The sequence below is a fragment of the Musca autumnalis genome, unplaced genomic scaffold (genome assembly GCF_047663935.1).
Source record: "Musca autumnalis isolate F117 unplaced genomic scaffold, ASM4766393v1 scaffold_5, whole genome shotgun sequence".
In the NCBI taxonomy this organism is placed as follows: domain Eukaryota; kingdom Metazoa; phylum Arthropoda; class Insecta; order Diptera; family Muscidae; genus Musca; species Musca autumnalis.
In genome coordinates this window covers 49,917,093-49,940,873 of record NW_027412088.1, presented here as the reverse complement: position 1 = coordinate 49,940,873, position 23,781 = coordinate 49,917,093, and the positions used below count along the sequence as shown (strand labels likewise).

At 36.8% G+C, this 23,781-nt stretch overlaps 1 protein-coding gene across 4 annotated transcripts in view; it reads left to right on the top strand.

Annotated features, from left to right (window-relative positions):
- LOC141386503 (uncharacterized) overlaps positions 1–23,781 on the top strand; it is a 755,573-nt gene that overhangs the window by 722,102 nt on the left and 9,690 nt on the right. For all 4 annotated transcript variants that reach the window (XM_073955083.1, XM_073955081.1, XM_073955084.1 and 1 more), the window contains exon 6: positions 20,954–21,133. In XM_073955083.1, coding sequence (XP_073811184.1) covers positions 20,954–21,133 — 180 coding nt within the window. The remainder of the gene's footprint in view (positions 1–20,953; positions 21,134–23,781) is intronic.

Genomic DNA, 23,781 nt, shown 5'->3' with positions numbered 1-23,781 from the left:
TCGGAGACTCCAATCCACTGCTGAATAATTTATTGTTGTCTTGCACACGTTTCAACTCACGTCCTTTGGAGCATTATAATCATTACAGCACCTTGGTAAATACCTGTTTTTTCTGTAACTTATATAATAGTGTAAAGTTTTTCTTAATTATTTTCAACTTATAACCTCGGTTATAACTCTCCCTATAACCTTTAGCGCTAAGCAAATGAATTTATAGATTCATAAGAAACTATTAAATTTCCCCCTAGTAACCTCTAGCAAACTTATGTCCATTACCGTATAATGAAATAATATATAAAGCAACAACAACTAATATTTTATTAAACTAAAACTTCAACAATGATGCTCTTTTCCTGAAAGAATGCTTCCTGGTCATTTCTATACTTGGTCATGTCTATAAATAACACAAAAAAAGAAGCAAAACCCCCTGTAGTTGATAAACTATTTACAACTCGTTAACATCAATTATGATGTATAAAGAAGTCATTATTCCTGCTTTACGAACATACTCTAAAATGTTTACTTGTCTGTAGCTCCTTTTCTCGACTTCTACTACACACAAAGCTAATGGGGGTTTTGCAAATCATTTAAGCATGACATTTTGCTATGACTTTCTGTTTGGCCAAAGGGCCATTAGTAAGTTTTAAGTTTACTTAAAATTACATCTATGGAAAATAGTACACATACATACATAGACACTTAAATATATGTACCACAAGTACACACACACAAAAATCTCATGAATTAATAACAACTAAATATGTGTTGCCTATATTGTGTTTTTGTATGTATGTAGATTTGCATATTTGTAAGTTTTAGGGCTAATGACTGTGATATCTCTTAGCAAGAAATCCTTATTAAATATTTACCAAAGACTGTCATTTTGAGAAAGGCATTAAAACAATCTTTCCTATGCTAAATGGATATCTGTTTACCTGCACCTACATCCAGAAATAATTGTATGTACAGATAGATGTATGTACGTGTTTGTAATTTGACAATTTCTCCTTAAGCAATAATCGTCTTATGTTATTATTCCCTCTGTAGAATTTTTTTCTTCTGCTCTCTTCGTATATACTTAATTGAGAATACTTAAGAGAGATTTGCCAGTGAAAATGTCAAAATGAATTTAATAGGCAGACAAACTTTTTGACTAGCAAAAGCTACGTTCCAGGCAGAAGACATTTTATATTTCATCTATAGACAGAAAACCATGGACAGAAGGCAATTCTGTTGACAGGTCATATATAGACAGAATGCCATTTAAAATCTTCTATAAGGAGACGAATTGTTATATGTATGCCTATAAAGCAGTGTTAATCACCACTGGGCTCACGAGCCGTGTCTTTGTGAACGCACACAATCTCAATTGTGGTTAGTTGGAACGTTACTCTCACCACCGATCATCTTCTTTGTTTTAGCAATGAATTAACGCACACGATGTTTATCTAGAGAGGGATAGATAATCTCGTTTGTGTGCCCAACACAAACGCAGCGGTTGAATTTGTTTTTGGTGGTGAACACTCCTATAAAGGTTTTTTTCAGACAGAAGATCGTGTAAATATCTTACGTCGACAGGAAGTCGTCTAAAGGTCTTTTATAGGGATAAGACCGTTTTTATATCTTCTATAGACAGAAGACTTTGTAAAGTTCTTCTTTAGCCACAAGATCTGTTAAAAGTATTCTGTAAAAAGGAACCCTTTTACAAATCTTCTATAAAGATAACATCTTTTCAAGGTCTTCCATAGACTAACGTTCTTCTATGAACTAAAGTTCTTTTTAGGCAGAAGGCGGTGTAAGAGTCTTCTACAGACAGAAGATCTTCAAAAGGATCTTCTAAAGGTTCTCTTTAGGTAGAAAATCTTCTAAAGGTCGTCTATATGCAGAAGACCTTCTAGAGGTCTTCTATAGAGAGAAGACCTGTGGCTACCTAGACACAGAAGTTCTTTCAAACGTCTTCTATAAAAGAATACCTTTTAAGAGTCTTCTATAAACAAAAGTAAAATTCATTTAAAAAGAAAACCTAAAGTCTTATAAACAAAAGACCGGTCTTCTAGAGACAGAACTTCCAATGGTCTTCCATGGGCAGAAGGCCTTCTAAATCTCTTCTACTGTTCTTCTTCTTAAGTTCTTCTATAATCTGAAGACCTTCTAAAGGTATTCAATAAACACAAGACCTTTTAAGGGCCTTCTATCTACAGAAGACTGTATAAAGGTCCTCCACAAACAGAAGAACTTCTAAAGACCCTCTACGAACAGAAGAACTTCTAAAGGTCGTAGACAGACAGAATACCTTCTAAAGATCTTCCATAGACAAAATAACTTCTTAAGGGCTTCTATAGACAGAAGACCTTTAAAAACGTCTGTAGACACACGACCTTCTAAAAATCTTCTATAGAAGTAGTATTCTATGGAGAGAAGACCTACTAAATGTAGGCAGAATAATTTTTAAATGATTTTTATAAACAAAACATCTTTTAATGGTCTTCTATATACAGCACGCCTTCTAAAGGGCTTTGATCGACGGAAGACGTAAATGTATTCACTAGGCAGAAGCCCTTGTAATGATCTTCTATAGACAGAACACCTTCTAAAGGTCTTCTAAACGTTTTCTAAAGACAGAAGAACTTCAAAATTATTTTTATAAACAAAGGCTTTAAATGGATAGAAGACCTTCTATAGGTCTTCTATAGACCGAAGACATTCTAAGGGTCTTTTATAGGCAAAGGAACTTTTAAAGGTCCTCAATAGATAGAAAACCTTCTAAAGGTCTTCTATAGACAGATGACCTTCTAAAGGTCTTTTAAAGACAGAAGGCCTTCTAAAGGTTTTCTCTAGACAGAATACTTTCTAAAGGTCTTCTATAGACAGAAGGCCTTCTAAGGGTCTTCTATAGACAGAAGACCTACTAAATGTCTTCTATAGGCAGAATAACTTTTAAATGAGGGCAGAGGACATTTTAAAGGTCCTCAATAGATAGAAGACCTTCTAAAGGTCTTCTATAGACAGAAGACCTTCTAAAGGTCTTCTACCGACGGAAGACCTAAAGGTATTCTATAGACAGAAAACCTTCTAGAGGTCTTCTACCGACAGAAAACCTTCTAGAGGTCTTCTATAGACCGAAGACATTCTAAGGCTCTATAGGTCTTCTTCTGACGGAAGACCTTCTAAAGGACTTTTTTAGACAGAAGACCTTCTAAAGGTCTTTTTTAGACTGAAGACCTTCTAAAGGTCTTCTATTGAAAAAAGACCTTCTAAAGGTCTTCTATAGACATAAGACCTTCTAAAGGTCTTCTATTGACAAAAGACCTTCTAAAGGTCTTCTATAGACAGAAGACCTTTTAAAGGTCTTCTATCGACGGAAGACCTAGAGGTATTCTATAGACAGAAAACATTTTAATGAATACCTTGTATAGGTCTTCTATAGACAGAAGACCTTCAAAGGGTCTTTTATAGGCAGAAGACCTTTTAAATGTCTTCAATAGATAGAAAAGATAGAAGACCTTCTAAAGGTCTTCTACCGACGGAAGACCTTCAAAGGGTCTTTTATAGGCAGAAGGCCTTTTAAATGTCGTCAATAGATAGAAGACTTTTATAAGGTGTTCTATTGCCAGTAGACCTTCTAAAGGTCTGCTTCTGATGGAAGACCTTCTAAAGCTCTTCTATAGACAGATGACCTTCTAAAGGTCTTCTATAGACAGAAGACTTTCTAGAGGTCTTCTATAGACAGAAGACCTTCTAAAGGTCTTCTACCGACTGAAGACCTAAAGGTAATCTATAGACAGAAACCCTATTAAATGAATGCCTTCTATAGGTCTTCTATAGACAGAAGACCTTCAAAGGGTATTTTATAGGCAGAAGACCTTTTAAATGTCTTCAATATATAGAAGACCTTCTAAAGGTCTTCTATAGACAGAAGGCCTAAAGGTATTCTAAGGACAGAAGACCTTATAAAGGTCTTCTATAGACGGAAGACCTTCTAAAGGTATTCTAAAGACAGAAGACCTTCTAAAGGTCTTTTATAGACTTAAGACTTTCTAAACGTTTTCTGTTGCCAGTAGACCTTCTAAATGCCTTCTTCTGATGGAAGAACTTCCAAAGGTCTTCTTTTGATGGAAGACCTCCTAAAGTTCTTCTATAGACAAATTACCTTCTAAAGACAGAAGACCTTCAAAAGGTCTTCTATAGGTAGAAGACCTTCCGAAAATCTTCGATAGACAGAAGATCTTTTAAAGGTCTTCAACAGACAGAAGGCCTTCTAAGCATCCTCTAAACGAAGAACTTTTGAATGATTATAAAAAGCCTTCTATAGATAGAAGACCTACTAAAAGTCTTCTATAGACAGAAGACCTTCTAAAAGTCTTCTATAGACAGAAGACCTTCTGAAGGTCTTCTAAAGACAGAAGACCTTCTAAAGGTCTTCTATAGACGGAAGACCTTCTAAAAATCTTTTATAGACTTAAGACCTTCTAAAAATCTTTTATAGACTTAAGACTTTCTAGACGTTTTCTGTTGCCAGTAGACCTTCTAAAGGTCTTCTTCTGATGGAACACCTTCCATAGGTCTTCTTTTGATGGAAGGCCTTTTAAAGGTCTGCTATAGACTAAAGATCTTCTAAAGACAGAAGACCTTCTGTAGGTCGTCTATAAACTGAAGATCTTCTAAAGGTCTTCTCTAGACAGAAGATCTTCTAAAGGCCTTCTACCGACGGAAGACCTTCTAAAGGTATTCTATAGACAGAAAACTTTTTAAATGTCCTCTAAAGATCTACTATAGACAGAAGGCTTTCTAAGGGTCTTCTATAGACAGAAGACATTCTAAAGGTCTTCTATAGGCAGACGACCTGCCGAAGGTCTTCTGTAGACAGAAGATCTCTTGAAGGTCTGCAACAGACAGAAGACCTTCTAAGCCTCCTCTAAAGAAGATGAACTTTTAAGTGATTTTTAAAAGTCTTCTATAGATAGAAGACCTTCTAAACGCGCAATTCGAAGTCGGTTTTGACCCGTATAGCTGTCCATCGCTCCGACTATCTGTCATGTCAAGGTCCTCAAGAAACCTTGTTGACCACGTATAATGCGATAGGTCGGCCTGTGGTAAGCTATGCGGCGCCAATTTTGTCCCCGATTTTATGTGACACGCAGTGGGATAAGATTCAAATTTGTCAGAATGCCACACTGAGAACAGTAACAGGGGGAGGCAAAGCTTCTTCCAGTACGGCAACATAATGAGATGCTATCGTGGCAGTACTTGTTCAGGTGTAACCGTGAGAGCCATCCAAATCACCATCTGCTGGCCACCGATACTCGCAGACATATCAGGAAGGATATTCATGCTCTAGCGACGTAGGTCCAGCAATATAGGAGAGAACCCCTAAATCAAAAGACATATCAGGCAGGTCTGAATAGCATTTACACGGACGCAGTTGCCAAGGCCATAAGCAATTATTGTGTGAATGCAGTCATCGGAGTACATCCCCCATCTATCGCAGCTGAAGAGCATCAGCTGCCACGACAAACCGGAGTAGTTTTGGCTTAATTACGCTCCGAATATTGCACTCGCACACCTCCCAACGATCGCAGCTGAAGAGCGTCAGCTGCCACGACAAACCAGAGCAGTATTGGCTCAATTACGCTCGGGATATTGCAGTCGCCTAAATTCCTATTGGGCGGGAATTAATCGCACCGTGCACGACATCTGTCCAGTATGCGGCATGGGCCCGCACGATACTAAGCACCTACTCAACTGCCCCGCCAAACCTACTCATCCAGCTCCAGTGGATCTGTGGTTACATGCCATCGAAGTAGCCACTTTCCTGAAACTGGATAGTCCCAGAGCCACATTGAACAGGAGAACGAACATACAAACATTATAATAAAACACTGTTACAACAACAACAACTATCTGCTATGCTAGTGCGCACAATAACTCCCGAACGGATCAATCGATTTAGTAAAAATTTTAACCTAGATCAAGTTCGAAGATAGGTCATTTGTTGGAAGTGTCCGAATTCCCCCTAAAAATTAAGCATTTATAGCTAATATAATGAATGCGATCAATTTCGAAGGGATTTGGTCCAACCATTGTACATTCTCTACATAGATAAGATTAGAATATGCGTTTTATCGGTCCACTTCTTTGGGTACCTTCCATTCAAAGTTTCAAAAGATTTCCACAAAAGTGCTGTTTAGGGACCGGCCTTGAAAAGTTTTTAATTATTGACATCAAGTTATCCGCGGTTATTGTGGCGGCCCCAATTTCAACAGCCCAAAAGCTTTTAAAAACCTTGCCGACACCAAATAAAATAACGGACGATCATGATAGCTTACGAACTTGGTATTCTATTTGGTCGAAACATTGATCATCGTAAAATTTCTTCGAAAATTACCTACAACTCCAAGAAGGTCTATATCGAAAGCACCTTCGGATACCTGCTCAAAAAAGATCAACATTTGCGCTCTGCGAGTATCGTATGAAATTGTTATCAAAGATACTCCTTCTGATTCAGCGATTCGAGGCCAAGTCCATAGCCCAAAAGCTCTAAGAAATCCTACAGTGGCCAATTAAAATGTGTAGTGGTCACGATAACTATCGAAAGGAGCGACTGACCGTGGTCCAACTTTGGCACATCGTAATATTTCTCTCAGTTTAAATCAATTTCGAAGAGAAACTACTAGCTTCGGTACCTACCTCACAAAAGTTTAAACATTTTCGCTTAACTGCACTATAAAAGATGTTCCATGATTGTTTCTTAATTGTCGATAGCAAATTTTTGTGAAAAAAATCCTACGGTGAGTAATTAAACTGGTTGGTGAGCACATTTGTTCAAGTTTTTCACATCTTAATATTTCTAAAATATCGAAGATGGATTATATCAGACAACATTCTTGGGGTACCTCCCTCACAAAAGTTCAAAATTTTCGTTTATGTGCAGTTTAAGAGCTGTTTGAAGATTGTTACGGCCTTTCTCATAACGCCCAAGTTGTTGGTCATTATTAGGTCCACTGTGGGGTGGTCCACTATCGACATACAAAGATTTAATTTGATCGATGCGCTCTTGCCGTGATTATCCACGTCGAAAGTTGTGAAAAACAAGTAAAAAAGTGTCAGTCGGCTTTGCCGACAGATAGATACCCTCAGCCAATGTGAAGCAAAACTTTCACCTCCTGACAGATCGAATGTATTTAAGGTCTCTTTAGAATTTTGTGGCCCTTTTTGGACATTTGAACTTGCCGACAAAAATGTGGATTAGGAATTAACTGCACTAAGACACAAATGTTGAACTTTTGTAGGGCAGGTACCCTTAGGGAGGACCGATATGGGCCATTTTAGAAGTTAAACTAAAATATTAGGAGATCCAAAGTATGGACCAAATTGTTTGCCCCATTCAAGTGTTATCGTCCTAGCATTTTAGATACATTTTTTAAATATTGGGGAGAAGTACCGAAAGTTGTGGACCGATATGGCCCATGAAACTAAGTTTGGATATAATATGACGAATACCAAATGTTGGACCAAATCGGTTGAACAGTTCGAGAGTTATCGCGCTCTCCGACCACCACATATGGTGACATAGGGGTTTTTTACACCTTTCGGACTGTTTTCCCAAGAAACATGGACTTGCCCGTGAAAAAAACTTTTACCGTCGTAAGGTAGCGAATGCAAATCGCTTCAAAAAAATCAAAGTGATTCGAGAGCAGGTCTTAAAGTGAACTTATCCGAAATTTTGTGTGAGAGGTACCAGAAGGAGTAGACAAATATAGTCCATATTCGAACCTGATCTATATCTGGCAGATATATTAGGATGTGCTAAGTATCGATTTCATCGGTCACTCGCTTCAAGAGTTATCGTGCGCAAACTTTTTCCGAACATTTTGGAAGTTTTGTGGGGGAGGTACCTGAAGGAGTGGACCGATATAGCGCATCTTCGAATTTAAACTATGTTTTGATAAAATATTACGAAGGCCAAATTTTAGACCGAATCGACAGATCCGTTTAAGGGTTATCTTGCGTTCCAACCACTACACAAGGTGTGATAGGGGCTTTTTGCAACTTTCCGGCCATTTTCTCAGGAAGTATGCACCTGATGAAACTTGTACCCTCGTATGGGGGGAAGTGAATACAAGTTGTTGCAACAAAAATCAAAGCGATTCGGGAGCTAGTCCTAAACTGAACTTATCCAAAATTTTGTGTGGGAGGTGCCCGAAGCAGTTGGCCGATTATGTCCATATTGGAACCTTATCTAAGTCTGGTAGAAATTTCACGATGTGCAAAGTATGGACCAAATCGGTTACTTCCTTCAAGAGTTATCGTGCCCACAAATTTTCCGAACATTTTGGAACCTTTGTGGGGGAGGTACCTGAAGGAGTGGACCTATATGGCCCATCTTCGAACTTAAATCAAATCTGGACAAAATATTTTGATACCCAACATTTTAACCGAATCGTTTGATCCGTTCGAGAGTTATCGTGCGCACCAGCCAGCCAGACAGACGGACAGACGGACGGACATTGTTAGATCTACTCAAAATTGTCTGAAACGGATATCGAACAAACATACTTTGGGTCTAAAACCATTATTTCGATGAGGCACATTTTTGGTCGTATCAAAGTGTAAATACCCTCTTTAGCCTAAAGGCTGAGGGTATAAGTGATTTTTTCGAGTCACTGTAAACAACCCAACACATGGTCGTATGTCAAACTGTCCTGAGTACGCTTAGGCTAAAAATTGTCAGACTTTCCAACCAAAATGTCAAATGACGCCTGGCGACACTGCGTGTTGACTAGGCCAGAAGGTATTCTAGTGCCCCTCGTACCTACCCACAGAGGGGAAATTTGTGTTAAAAGTTGGTCAAAAGCCCTAGAAAGCTCATTTATAGCCCGATTGATATAAAATTTTGCACAAAGCATATCTTCTGTACAAGGATTAATCCTATAGAAAATAATGAAAATCGGTCCAGATTTGGATGCAGCTTCCATATATATTCGCATCTGATATGAGATAAAAATGCACCAAAATCACTGAAATTTGACACATGCAACCTGAACTAGCCTAAAAAAACATTGAGCCAATTTTCAAACAAATCGGTACAGATGTATATATAGTCCCATATACATATATTTCATTCCAAATTTTATTTTTCGAAACTTACTTAAATTAAATTTTTCTCAATTCACATGAGAAAAGTCGTGAATGTTTCTGAATAATGCAAGCATATTTAATAGGTGTTGGTTTAGTCTGATAAATAAGAGCCCCGGTTATAAGGCGGAGCAAAATTTAGTGTGAGTAAACCTTGCAATTCCATAAAAAAATATTTCATATTTTAGTTGAGAAAAATTAGATTTTTTCGGAATGGCGCAAATATGCGCAATTTTTTATGATTGAATCTGATATTTGAGACTCAAGCGCATAAAACATTAGAAGAAACTATGGTCGGGAAACGACGAGGAATAGACTTTTTCTCTATTGAAATTGTAGTAATCTTAAAAATTATCATAAAAAATTTTCATAAAGAGAGGATATGTATCACCATTATTAGAGAGCAAAGATGTAAAATCAATCTGAAAATTTTAAATGCTAATCTTGTTCGGAGACTGTATAAAAACAATAAATCTTGAAAAATATAAATTTTCGCGAAAATAATTTCATTTTAATGTTCTCCTAATTTCTAAGTTTTCGAAAATTTACTTTTTGTTTTCAGTATGGCTGAGTTCAATCGACTGCTGCATTGGATTGGTTAATCTTACAAAGTCGACGATGGTTATAGCAAATGTAGAAAAGAGTCTGGTTGCCGTTTATCAACATTTTTTCATAAAAAAACGGTTTTCATATTTTGAGTTTTGAGCAACTTTAGGCCTATGTTTCCCCTCTGTGCTACCCCTCAAACGGCTAAAAGGAAACATCCAAAACTCCTTCTTTTCACCTACGAAAAATTAGGTATCTTTTCTAGAATATTTAGGGTTGAGGATATTTTTTGATTCTTTTTAGTTGCTGTTTTTTCTTGTCATGTGGTTCAAATGTTTAGAAATAAACTTGTAACCTTTAACGGATAGTTTTAACAGTTTCCTTTCCCATCTTTTCCCAAATATATCATGCTCTTTTTGCTCTATATCTTTTATCATTACGACAGAAAAAGTTTTGACACATAAACATGTCACAACGATGCATGCATTACAAATGACATATTTCAAATCAATTATTGGACAATAGAATTTGAGTTCTCCAAACAAAAAATGGAAACTAAACGAAATATAAGCTTCAATAAATATCTTAAGTTGTAAAGAAGAACTTTATCAGTTCCAATTTTTGTTGAGAGAGATATTTTTTTTTTTATTGTCCCTAACAACACAACAAAGTTGTTATTTTATTTGTACATACATATGTATGTATGTGAGTGTAGAGGCAAACAAAACTGCTAGCATTTATTTGGGGTTCCTATTATCGTTCTTATATGACAATAGTTTCGTCATACTTGGTTGCAGAAAAAAGCTCTGAATTCGACCATTTGCCATGGCTGCTTTGGCGTTTTTTTTCATATTTTTCTTCTTCTACAAAATATAAGCATTTTCATCTTCTCTTCTTTTTTTAGGAGATCTTTTGTTTGTTTATGTCGTTATTATTTGCCATGAAACTTGCATAGTAGTATTTATTCTCTTTGTATGTGTGTGTATGTCCGTGTTTGGAAATAAACTATCATCATTATTTATGCTGAATGAGCATATGTCCTTAATGTCCTAACAAGCTTATATTTATCTTTTATTCAGAGTTTGTTAGTCGTTTTATATATTTTTTTAGTTTTTCCTCTTCTTATTCTTCTCCTGCTCTTGCCTGCAGCATTTTTAGGAGTTTTTACTTCAATTGTTGGACAAATGAAGAATTTTTTAAATTGGACAATATTTTTGAGCACAAGCAAAAAAACACCCATAAATTGACATGACATAAAAATATATTGGATAATACAATTTCGAAATGTGTTGCATACTTTTAGGCTAGAAAATTGAATTTTAAATGAATTGCCAGTTTTTTTAGAAATCTTTACATCAAGAAGGTATGACATATATTGTAAATATATAGAAATACATATTGCCAGAGATTATCACAGCCTTAGGCGTGGATTTTTAAGAATATTTTTGCCCAGACACTATCACAGCCTTAGGCGTGGATTTTTAAGAATATTTTTGCCCAGACACTATCACAGCCTTAGGCGTGGATTTTTAAGAATATTTTTGCCCAGACACTATCACAGCCTTAGGCGTGGATTTTTAAGAATATTTTGGCCCAGACACTATCACAGCCTTAGGCGTGGATTTTTAAGAATATTTTTGCCCAGACACTATCACAGCCTTAGGCGTGGATTTTTAAGAATATTTTTGCCCAGACACTACCACAGCCTTAGGCGTGGATTTTTAAGAATTTTTTTGCCCAGACACTATCAGAGCCTTAGGCGTGGATTTTTAAGAATATTTTTGCCCAGACACTATCACACCCTTAGGCGTGGATTTTTAAAAATATTTTTGCCCAGACACTATCACAGCCTTAGGCGTGGATTTTTCAGAATATTTTTGCCCAGACACTATCAGAGCCTTAGGCGTGGATTTTTAAAAATATTTTTGCCCAGACACTATCAGAGCCTAAGGCGTGGATTTTTAAGAATATTTTTGCCCAGACACTATCACAGCCTTAGGCGTGGATTTTTAAGAATATTTTTGCCCAGACACTATCAGCGCCTTAGGCGTGGATTTTTAAGAATATTTTTGCCCAGACACTATCAGCGCCTTAGGCTTGGATTTTTAAGAATATTTTTGCCCAGACACTATCAGAGCCTTCGGCGTGGATTTTTAAGAATATTTTTGCCCAGACACTATCAGAGCCTTCGGCGTGGATTTTTAAGAATATTTTTGGCCAGACACTATCAGAGCATTAGGCGTGGATTTTTAAGAATATTTTTTTGCCCAGACACTATCAGAGCCTTAGGCGTGGATTTTTAAGAATATTTTTGCCCAGACACTATCAGAGTCTTAGGCGTGGATTTTTAACAATATTTTTGCCCAGACACTATCACAGACTTAGGCGTGGATTTTTAAGAATATTTTTGCCCAGACACTATCAGAGCCTTAGGCGTGGATTTTTAAGAATATTTTTGCCCAGACACTATCACAGCCTTAGGCGTGGATTTTTAAGAATATTTTTGCCCAGACACTATCACAGCCTTAGGCGTGGATTTTTAAGAATATTTTGGCCCAGACACTATCACAGCCTTAGGCGTGGATTTTTAAGAATATTTTTGCCCAGACACTATCACAGCCTTAGGCGTGGATTTTTAAGAATATTTTTGCCCAGACACTATCACAGCCTTAGGCGTGGATTTTTAAGAATTTTTTTGCCCAGACACTATCAGAGCCTTAGGCGTGGATTTTTAAGAATATTTTTGCCCAGACACTATCACACCCTTAGGCGTGGATTTTTAAAAATATTTTTGCCCAGACACTATCACAGCCTTAGGCGTGGATTTTTCAGAATATTTTTGCCCAGACACTATCAGAGCCTTAGGCGTGGATTTTTAAAAATATTTTTGCCCAGACACTATCAGAGCCTAAGGCGTGGATTTTTAAGAATATTTTTGCCCAGACACTATCACTGCCTTAGGCGTGGATTTTTAAGAATATTTTTGCCCAGACACTATCAGCGCCTTAGGCGTGGATTTTTAAGAATATTTTTGCCCAGACACTATCAGCGCCTTAGGCTTGGATTTTTAAGAATATTTTTGCCCAGACACTATCAGAGCCTTCGGCGTGGATTTTTAAGAATATTTTTGCCCAGACACTATCAGAGCCTTCGGCGTGGATTTTTAAGAATATTTTTGGCCAGACACTATCAGAGCATTAGGCGTGGATTTTTAAGAATATTTTTTTGCCCAGACACTATCAGAGCCTTAGGCGTGGATTTTTAAGAATATTTTTGCCCAGACACTATCAGAGTCTTAGGCGTGGATTTTTAACAATATTTTTGCCCAGACACTATCACAGACTTAGGCGTGGATTTTTAAGAATATTTTTGCCCAGACACTATCAGAGCCTTAGGCGTGGATTTTTAACAATATTTTTGCCCAGACACTATCACAGACTTAGGCATGGATTTTTAAGAATATTTTTGCCCAGACACTATCAAAGACTTAGGCGTGGATTTTTAAGAATATATTTGCCCAGACACTATCAGAGCCTTAGGCGTGGATTTTTAAGAATATTTTTGCCCAGACACTATCAGAGCCTTAGGCGTGGATTTTTAAGAATATTTTTGCCCAGACACTATCAGAGCCTTAGGCGTGGATTTTTAAGAATATTTTTGCCCAGACACTATCACAGACTTAGGCGTGGATTTTTAAGAATATTTTTGCCCAGACACTATCAGCGCCTTAGGCTTGGATTTTTAAGAATATTTTTGCCCAGACACTATCAGAGCCTTCGGCGTGGATTTTTAAGAATATTTTTGCCCAGACACTATCAGAGCCTTCGGCGTGGATTTTTAAGAATATTTTTGGCCAGACACTATCAGAGCATTAGGCGTGGATTTTTAAGAATATTTTTTTGCCCAGACACTATCAGAGCCTTAGGCGTGGATTTTTAAGAATATTTTTGCCCAGACACTATCAGAGTCTTAGGCGTGGATTTTTAACAATATTTTTGCCCAGACACTATCACAGACTTAGGCGTGGATTTTTAAGAATATTTTTGCCCAGACACTATCAGAGCCTTAGGCGTGGATTTTTAACAATATTTTTGCCCAGACACTATCACAGACTTAGGCATGGATTTTTAAGAATATTTTTGCCCAGACACTATCAAAGACTTAGGCGTGGATTTTTAAGAATATATTTGCCCAGACACTATCAGAGCCTTAGGCGTGGATTTTTAAGAATATTTTTGCCCAGACACTATCAGAGCCTTAGGCGTGGATTTTTAAGAATATTTTTGCCCAGACACTATCAGAGCCTTAGGCGTGGATTTTTAAGAATATTTTTGCCCAGACACTATCTCAGACTTAGGCGTGGATTTTTTAAGAATATTTTTGCCCAGACACTATCACAGACTTAGGCGTGGATTTTTAAGAATATTTTTGCCCAGACACTATCACAGACTTAGGCGTGGATTTTTAAGAATATTTTTGCCCAGACACTATCACTGACTTAGGCGTGGATTTTTAAGATTATTTTTGCCCAGACACTATCAGCGCCTTAGGCGTGGATTTTTAAGAATATTTTTGCCCAGACACTATCAGCGCCTTAGGCTTGGATTTTTAAGAATATTTTTGCCCAGACACTATCAGAGCCTTCGGCGTGGATTTTTAAGAATATTTTTGGCCAGACACTATCAGAGCATTAGGCGTGGATTTTTAAGAATATTTTTTTGCCCAGACACTATCAGAGCCTTAGGCATGGATTTTTAAGAATATTTTTGCCCAGACACTATCAAAGACTTAGGCGTGGATTTTTAAGAATATATTTGCCCAGACACTATCAGAGCCTTAGGCGTGGATTTTTAAGAATATTTTTGCCCAGACACTATCAGAGCCTTAGGCGTGGATTTTTAAGAATATTTTTGCCCAGACACTATCAGAGCCTTAGGCGTGGATTTTTAAGAATATTTTTGCCCAGACACTATCACAGACTTAGGCGTGGATTTTTTAAGAATATTTTTGCCCAGACACTATCACAGACTTAGGCGTGGATTTTTAAGAATATTTTTGCCCAGACACTATCACAGACTTAGGCGTGGATTTTTAAGAATATTTTTGCCCAGACACTATCACTGACTTAGGCGTGGATTTTTAAGAATATTTTTGCCTAGACACTATCACTGACTTAGGCGTGGATTTTTAAGAATATTTTTGCCTAGACACTATCACTGACTTAGGCGTGGATTTTTAAGAATATTTTTGCCCAGACACTATCACAGACTTAGGCGTGGATTTTTTAAGAATATTTTTGCCCAGACACTATCACAGACTTAGGCGTGGATTTTTAAGAATATTTTTGCCCAGACACTATCACAGACTTAGGCGTGGATTTTTAAGAATATTTTTGCCCAGACACTATCACTGACTTAGGCGTGGTTTTTTAAGAATATTTTTGCCCAGACACTATCACTGACTTAGGCGTGGATTTTTAAGAATATTTTTGCCTAGACACTATCACTGACTTAGGCGTGGATTTTTAAGAATATTTTTGCCCGGACACTATCACTGACTTAGGCGTGGATTTTTAAGAATATTTTTGCCCAGACACTATCACTGACTTAGGCGTGGATTTTTAAGAATATTTTTGCCCAGACACTATCACTGACTTAGGCGTGGATTTTTAAGAATATTTTTGCCCAGACACTATCACAGCCTTAGGCGTGGATTTTTAAGAATATTTTTGCCCAGACACTATCACTGACTTAGGCGTGGATTTTTAAGAATATTTTTGCCCAGACACTATCACTGACTTAGGCGTGGATTTTTAAGAATATTTTTGCCCAGACACTATCACTGACTTAGGCGTGGATTTTTAAGAATATTTTTGCCCAGACACTATCACTAACTTAGGCGTGGATTTTTAAGAATATTTTTGCCCAGACACTATCACTGACTTAGGCGTGGATTTTTAAGAATATTTTTGCCCAGACACTATCACTGACTTAGGCGTGGATTTTTAAGAATATTTTTGCCCAGACACTATCACTGACTTAGGCGTGGATTTTTAAGAATATTTTTGCCCAGACACTATCACTGACTTAGGCGTGGATTTTTAAGAATATTTTTGCCCAGACACTATCACTGACTTAGGCGTGGATTTTTAAGAATATTTTTGCCCAGACACTATCACTGACTTAGGCGTGGATTTTTAAGAATATTTTTGCCCAGACACTATCACTGACTTAGGCGTGGATTTTTAAGAATATTTTTGCCCAGACACTATCACTGACTTAGGCGTGGATTTTTAAGAATATTTTTGCCCAGACACTATCACTGACTTAGGCGTGGATTTTTAAGAATATTTTTTCCCAGACACTATCACTGACTTAGGCGTGGATTTTTAAGAATATTTTTGCCTAGACACTATCACTGACTTAGGCGTGGATTTTTAAGAATATTTTTGCCCAGACACTATCAGAGCCTTAGGCGTGGATTTTTAAGAATATTTTTGCCCAGACACTATCAGAGCCTTAGGCGTGGATTTTTAAGAATATTTTTGCCCAGACACTATCAGAGCCTTAGGCGTGGATTTTTAAGAATATTTTTGCCCAGACACTATCACTGACTTAGGCGTGGATTTTTAAGAATATTTTTGCCCAGACACTATCACTGACTTAGGCGTGGATTTTTAAGAATATTTTTGACCAGAAAAAAATGGGAGAATTTTATTGTGCATAGAAGTGAAAACAAGCTGTTGTTGATTCTTTAGCATCTAGTGTCGACGGCAGCTAAGGCCATATATAAGAAGGCTGATTGCTTCTTACATACATATGGCCTCAGTTTCCATCGATACTAGACGCAATGGATAAATGAAAGTGTTAACAAATATTTACTACATTCATTGTTAGACTATAGAAATCTCCAGCAAATCATATCAGAAGAAGTTACAAGGATTCAACTACAACAGCAACTTCAAACTTCAATGGTTAATCCTGGTTCCATTGTTGTGTTAGTTGTTTCCAGTTCTTGGAAAGATTCCTCCTTTTTGTTGTTCAAAATACATAAATAAATTTCCATGGCATTGATTGACAAAAGCAAAAGAAAAAGGAGAAGAAGAACAAGCATACAGATTGTTGGTTGTGCAAATAACTTTGAATCTGGGAATAAATTGTGTAGCATGAAACTGTATCAAATGAAAATTTATAGATTACAAAATATGTACATGTGATAATATGTATGTGTGTGTCTGTGAATACCCAAGACATAAGAATCTGGTATGTAGTTCCTATTACACACCCGCACATACTGACATCGATACATATGTTTATGGTTTCTTGGAAAATTGAAAACTATATTTATTCTTGACATAAAATCGAATTGTAAGAAAGAAGAAAGAATTGCATTTTTTCTGGGAAAAAAGTATTGAAGTGTTAAAAAGGTCCAAACAGCAACAGGGTTGATTTCAGTTTGAATTTAACATAAATATATGGAATGAATTTATATTTTCTGCGAAATATTATCTATGTATTAATATATAACAGCCTTGCAGTACGGCAATAAACATTAGATCCCATATTATTGAGCTAATCAGGGCAATCATTAGACAGTGGAATTTTATGCAACCCCTATTTTCGGTCCGATTCATGTCAAATTTTGGGATATTTTTGGCTTCTGATTAAATTGCAATCGAAACATATGACATATGCAAAATTATGCAAAATGCATAAATTTTTGCATATGCAAAATTAATACATTTTACATATTTTCTTATGCAACAAATATTTCAACAATAGGTACAAACATATTTGTGTGTACAATTTTTATACCCTCAGCACTTATGCTAGAAAGGGTATATACGCTTTCATACGGGCAAACTGTGCCTCATCGAAATAATGGTTTTAGACCCCAAGTATGTGCTTCAGACAATTCGGAGTCGATTAGCAATGTCCGTCCGTCTGTCTGGCTGGTGCGCACGATAACTCTCGAACGGATGAGCCGATTTGGTACAAAATTTGGCTATCGTAATATTTTGTCCAAACTTACTTTAAGTTCGAAGATGGGCCATATCGGTCTACTCCTTCAGGTACCTCCCCCACAAAAGTTCAAAAATGGTCGGAAAATTTGTGCGAACGATAACTCTCGAAGGGTGTAACCAATATGGTCCATACTTTGCACATTGTGAAATGTGTACCAGACTTAAGGTTTCAATATGGACTCAATCCGTTCACTCCTTCGGGTACTTCCCACACAAAATTTCGGAAATGTTCAATTTCGGGCCTGTTCTCGAGTCGCTTTAATTTTTGTTGTAGCAACTTCTATTCACTGTCCTCTATACGACAGTACAAGTTTCATCAGGGGCAAGTCCATACTTCCTGAGAAAATAGCCTGAAAGTTGCAAAAAAAGCCCTATGACACCGGGTGTAGTGGTTGGGGCGCACGATAACTCTGGAACGGATCTGCAGATTCGGTCCACAATTTGGTCTTTGTAATATTTTGTGCAAACTTAGTTTAAGTTGGAAGACAAGCCATATCGGTCCTCTCCTTCAGGTACCTCCCCCACAAAAGTTTAAAAATGTTCGGAAAAATTGTGCGCACGATAACACTTGAATGGAGTGACCAATTTGGTCCAATTGGTCCAAACTTTACACATTCTAATATATGTACCAGATATAGATCAGGTTCGAATATGGACTATATTTGTCCACTCCTTCGGGTACCTCCCACACAAAATTTTAGATAACTTTACTTTAAAACTTGCTCTCGAGTCACTTTGTTTTTTGTTGAAGCAACTTGCACTCGCTGCCTAAACTACGACTGTAAAAGTTTTTTCAGCGGCAAGTCCATACTCTTTGAGACAACAGCCCGAAAGTTGTAAAAAACCCATATGGCACTATATGTAGTGGCTGGAGTGCTCGAACCGAATACTGCATTCGTCCACACTTCGGATATTTTTATACCCCCAAGGAACCTATAATACCAAAATTCACCCATATCGGAAGGATATTGAGGCCACAACCTTCAAAATACCAGAAATCCGGAGGTCCTGTCTATAGGGGCTATATGAAGACGTGGACCTATACCGAGAAATTTCAGGTGGAAAGTGTTATACCCCCAAGGAACCCCTAATACCAAATTTCAGACATTTCGGAGGGATATTGAGGCCACATCGTTCAAAATACCAGAAATCCGGAGGTACCGTTCTATGGGGGCTATATGAAGACGTGGACCTATACCGACAAATTCCAGGTGGAAAGTTGTATACCCCCAATGAACCCCTAATACCAAATTTCAGCCATGTCGGAGGGATATTGAGGCCACAACCTTCAAAATACCAGAAATCCGAGGTACCGTTCTATGGGGGCTATATGAAGACGTGGACCGACCTATACCGAGAAGTTTCAGGTGCAAAGTTTTATACCCCCACGGAAGACTTAATACCAAATTTCAGCCATGTCGAAGGGATATTGAGGCCACAACCTTCAAAATACCAGAAATCAAGAGGTACCGTTCTATGGGGGCTATATGAAGACGTGGACCTATACCGATAAATTTCTGGTGGAAAGTTTATACCCTCAGGGAAGACTCAATACCAAATTTCAGCCATTTCTAAGGGATATTGAGGCCACAACCTTCAAAGTACCAGAATTCCGCAAGTACCGTTCTAGGGGGGCTATATGAAGATGTGAACCTATACCGAGCATTTCAGGTGAAAAGTTTTATACCCCCAACGAAGACTAATTACCAAATTTCAGTCATTTCGGTGGGATATTGAGGCTACAACTTTCAAAATACCGAAAACCGGGAGGTACCGTTCTATAGGGGCTAAATGAAGACGTGGACATATACTGACAAATTTCAGTTGGAGAGTTTTATACTCCCAACGAAGACTTTATACAAAATGTCAGCCATTTAAGTGTGATGTTGAAGCCACAGCCGTCATAATATCGGAAATCCTGAGGTACCGTTCTATGACGTCTATATGAAGACGTGGACCCATGCGGACAAATTTCAGGTGTAAAGTTGCATACCCCTAACGAAGACTTAATACCACATTTCAGCCATTACGGTGGGTTTTTTAGACCATAAATCCTTGTATATATTTTTACATATGGTAAAAATATGTAAAAATATGCAAAAATTTCTGGGCCTAATTCGTTTTATTTTGTGATAAAATAAGTTTCTGTTTAATCAGATTTTCTCTACGACCATCCTAACCAATCATGAATAAAAATTCCGTGCGGAATATGTTCCCTTTCCCCAATTTCACAATTGCTTAATTCCCATATTATGTCCAAAAAGGGAATATTTTTGTCAATTTTGCGAGAATATTCCATAATAAAGCGATTCTCGTAGTTTTCAAAGTTTTAAAATATTGATTAAAAAATCACTTTTTAAAATTATTTTCCGTATGGAAAATTCCAAGGGAAATATTCATGATTGCCCTGAATATGAAACGGGGTGCACTCGATGATATGAGAGAAGTCTCCTTTGTTCCGTAAGGGATTTTTGTGGAACAATTATTATAGAGAATTATTCACATGGGCGGCATCGGATTGTAACTTTCTTTTTACTTCCATAGACTGAAGGTATAAAGTTGTCAGCAAAATTATCTGATTTTAATTGGTATAGCATGTTCTTATTTTGGTATTGGTGTAGTAGTATTTTTTTATCATACAGTAGAACGCAATTAAAATGAACATAGTGTGTTATAAACTATGATTTTATTATAGAAATGATTTAAATATTAAATAATTAATAAATCCAAAGAAATTTACAATCGAAAAGAATCGTTATAATTGAGTTCGACTGTATGTTAATATGTATGTTCATAAATGTTTAACGTACAAATGCTTGTGGCTTTAATTAACAATGTGTGAATGTTATGTGTATGTAGATTTCAATATTATTTTCTTTTTTTATTTTGCTTTGATTTATATTAGTAAAATGTAAATTTTATATTCTTTTGTTCTATTTTATTGTTTTATTAGTCTTTTGTTTAGCTTTGTGTTTTTTTGTTTTTGTTTTTATTTTATAATTTTGTATTTTCCATCAACATCCCCCAAAAACCACCCGCATTTCCTCGGTCATACTAATTGTGTGTGTTCGTTTTTTATTTTCTTTTTGTATTATACTGACTCAATACTTAGTAGCCATTGAAATCTAAAAACAAAAAACCAACATCATACTTTTTTGTAAAAATAAAATTAAATAAATGTTCTTTTATTCTCTCTTTCTTTCTCTCTTCTGTACTTTCCTCATACGACATCGATCGTCTATACAACAGCTGGTGGCATTAATACTCAAGGAGGCACTAACATCCACGATTTGGATACGAACAGCATCAATAGTCTGCAACCGGAGACTAAAGTAATCGATCAAACTACAGGCAACGAGGTTCTAATCATGAATGCCAACGATGACGATAGAACGGCGAGTTTCTTCGCCCAACCAGGCATTTTGGCGGGTATGTATTCATTTAGAAAATTATTGTTTATTTTTTCTAATTACTTATTTTTGAACCCTATGAATCACAAAAGAGCCGAAAAGTGTTAATGTAAAGTTTAAAGAAAGAGTGTGAATGTCATATTTGAGAGAAGTATTTATTTATATTTATACAATTCAATTGAAATATGGAACTCAACACTAAAGATAAAAAATAATATACTCATGGCAAGATCAAAATACATATATAGGTCGGGTAGAAACCCCATGAATTTGAATTTACTTCTCAAAATGCATTATTGCAATTTGTTTGTAACGGAAACTCAAACACATTCAAGATCACAAAGTGAGCTTTTTTGCAGATTTAAAATTCTCTATGAAAAACTTGACACTTGAAATACAGTGGATTTATTTAATCCGGTTATATGTAAACATACTATTATGAATACTAATGAATCTCCTCTATTCCTTCTTGCTTCCATCCCTTAACTCTACTGTGAATAACATGTTGTGAATATCAATTCCCAAATATAACTCATACAATTACCACGGTCAATAACTAACGAGTGGACCAAGGAATATTTCCTCTTAATATTAAAAAAATAATAATTATTATTTTAGTATAATTGCTACGAATTGACTTAACCCATGACTGAATGGGATTTCCCCATATAAAAATGTAATAACCCTGCCAGCAATTGGAAGTGAGTTTCGCACTCCCTCGCCTAAGAGGTCACGCCGGAGACACGCCAAGGAAGATAGTTGTTGAATTACACAAACAATTTCTATAGCCTTATTGTGATTGCGTTTTATCGCGTATGCCGACACTTCGGAGAGATTTCTGAGTGACTTCCAAGGCGATTGTTTACATTTATTTAATGACTCAACGCATTTGAACAAATATAGAACATTTTCTATCTGATGATTATATGAGACGGTGGTGCAGTGGTAAGCATACTCGCTTTGCACTCTGAAGGTCCGGGTTCGCTTCCCAAGTCAGGAAACAAAACATCACATTTTTAAAATGACAAAATTAATGTAGGCGGAAATTACAAAGAATAATTTCTCTAAAAGAGAAGAGAAATAAAAAATAAAAAATTTAAATAAATTTTTTTAATTTCTAGAACTATCGCGGAAATGATCTTCTAGAAGTGTCGCTGGAGTGACTTCCAAGACGACACGCCGGCGTGGTTCATTTCTTCACAACGGAGGTCACTTCAGGGTGACTTCTGCGAATATCGCCGCGACTGTTTTCATCGCCCTGGGCGACACGCCTAAGTCACTTCCGCGATAGTTTTTGCTTGCAGGGAATAATGTTATTAAATCAGCCAAGATCACCCATATACGTTAACGTGACTACAACAACAACACATGTTCCCATTTTTTCTCATCTGCCTTGGTTTAGCAAAGGAATGGCTCGCTCAGAGATACTAATGCACAAAATGTTTTGAGCACCATCGTATTAAATCCCAAATCATTCGCAAGACCTGACATACATACACATCTACATACATGTCAAAGATTAGAATTGTTTGCTTTTTCTGCAACTTAACTTAATTTGTATGTCAAACCAATATTTGCTTAGTTTGTCCAAAGATTTAGTATTATTTTTTCACTCATATAAAATTGAGATACACTCTCCTCCGCTCTCATTCTAAAATGCCGCTCTTGTGTATGTGACGACTACTCAATTAGTAATGTCAACATGGTGATTTTTTTGCCGCAAAGGACGATTTTTATTCACAAAATAAATCATATAAGAATTGAAGTTGGGGAGGTATTAACTTGCAGAACAAAATATAGGCTCTTTAACCCACTTAGAGCCGAGATTTTTTTTTTTTTTGCAGAAAGCTTAAAATTTTGTATGAAAATTATATTTTTGAGACTCTTTAAGGGTAATATAGGTGTATTCTTATATGCCAATACCTCGGTTTTTGATTGAGAAAATACTCTTAGTACATTGCTAATAAATACCTTGCTTTATATGAATCTAACTTACTTACTTACTTACTTAGCTGGCCCATTACAGAACATTTGTTCTATAGAAGAGATCTCCATTCCTCTCTATTTGTTGTTTTGCACTCTGGAATACCGCGCCTTTTCATCTCATCATCCACTTGTTTGCGCCATCTATTCCTTGGCCTGCCAATTCTGCGTGCACCGCCATGTGGCATGTATTCATACGCCTTTTTAGCGGGTTCATGATCGCTCATTCTTATGATATGGCCTAGCCAACGCAATCGCTGCATCTCGATACGTTTAACTATATTGATGTCGTTTTATAGCAGATACAGCTCGTGGTTCATGCGACGTCGATATTCACCGTCAACACAGATTGGTCCGTAGATCTTTCGAAGAATTTTTCTCTCAAACACACCAAGCACTGCCATGTCTGCTTGCGCAAGTACCCAGGTTTCGGAGCCATACATCAGCACGGGTAGTATCAGTGTTTTGTAGAGCGTTATTTTTGTTTGACGAGATGTGGCTTTGTTTTTAAACTGCTTACTTAAACCAAAGTAGCATCTGTTACCCAATACAATTCTTCGTTTTATTTCACTACTGATGTCGTTTGTTGTGTTTACGGAGGTGCCGAGGTAGACGAAGTCTTTTACTACCTCAATATTATAGGAACCAACTTCCACAGTCGGTCCGAGCTCAATGGACGCATTG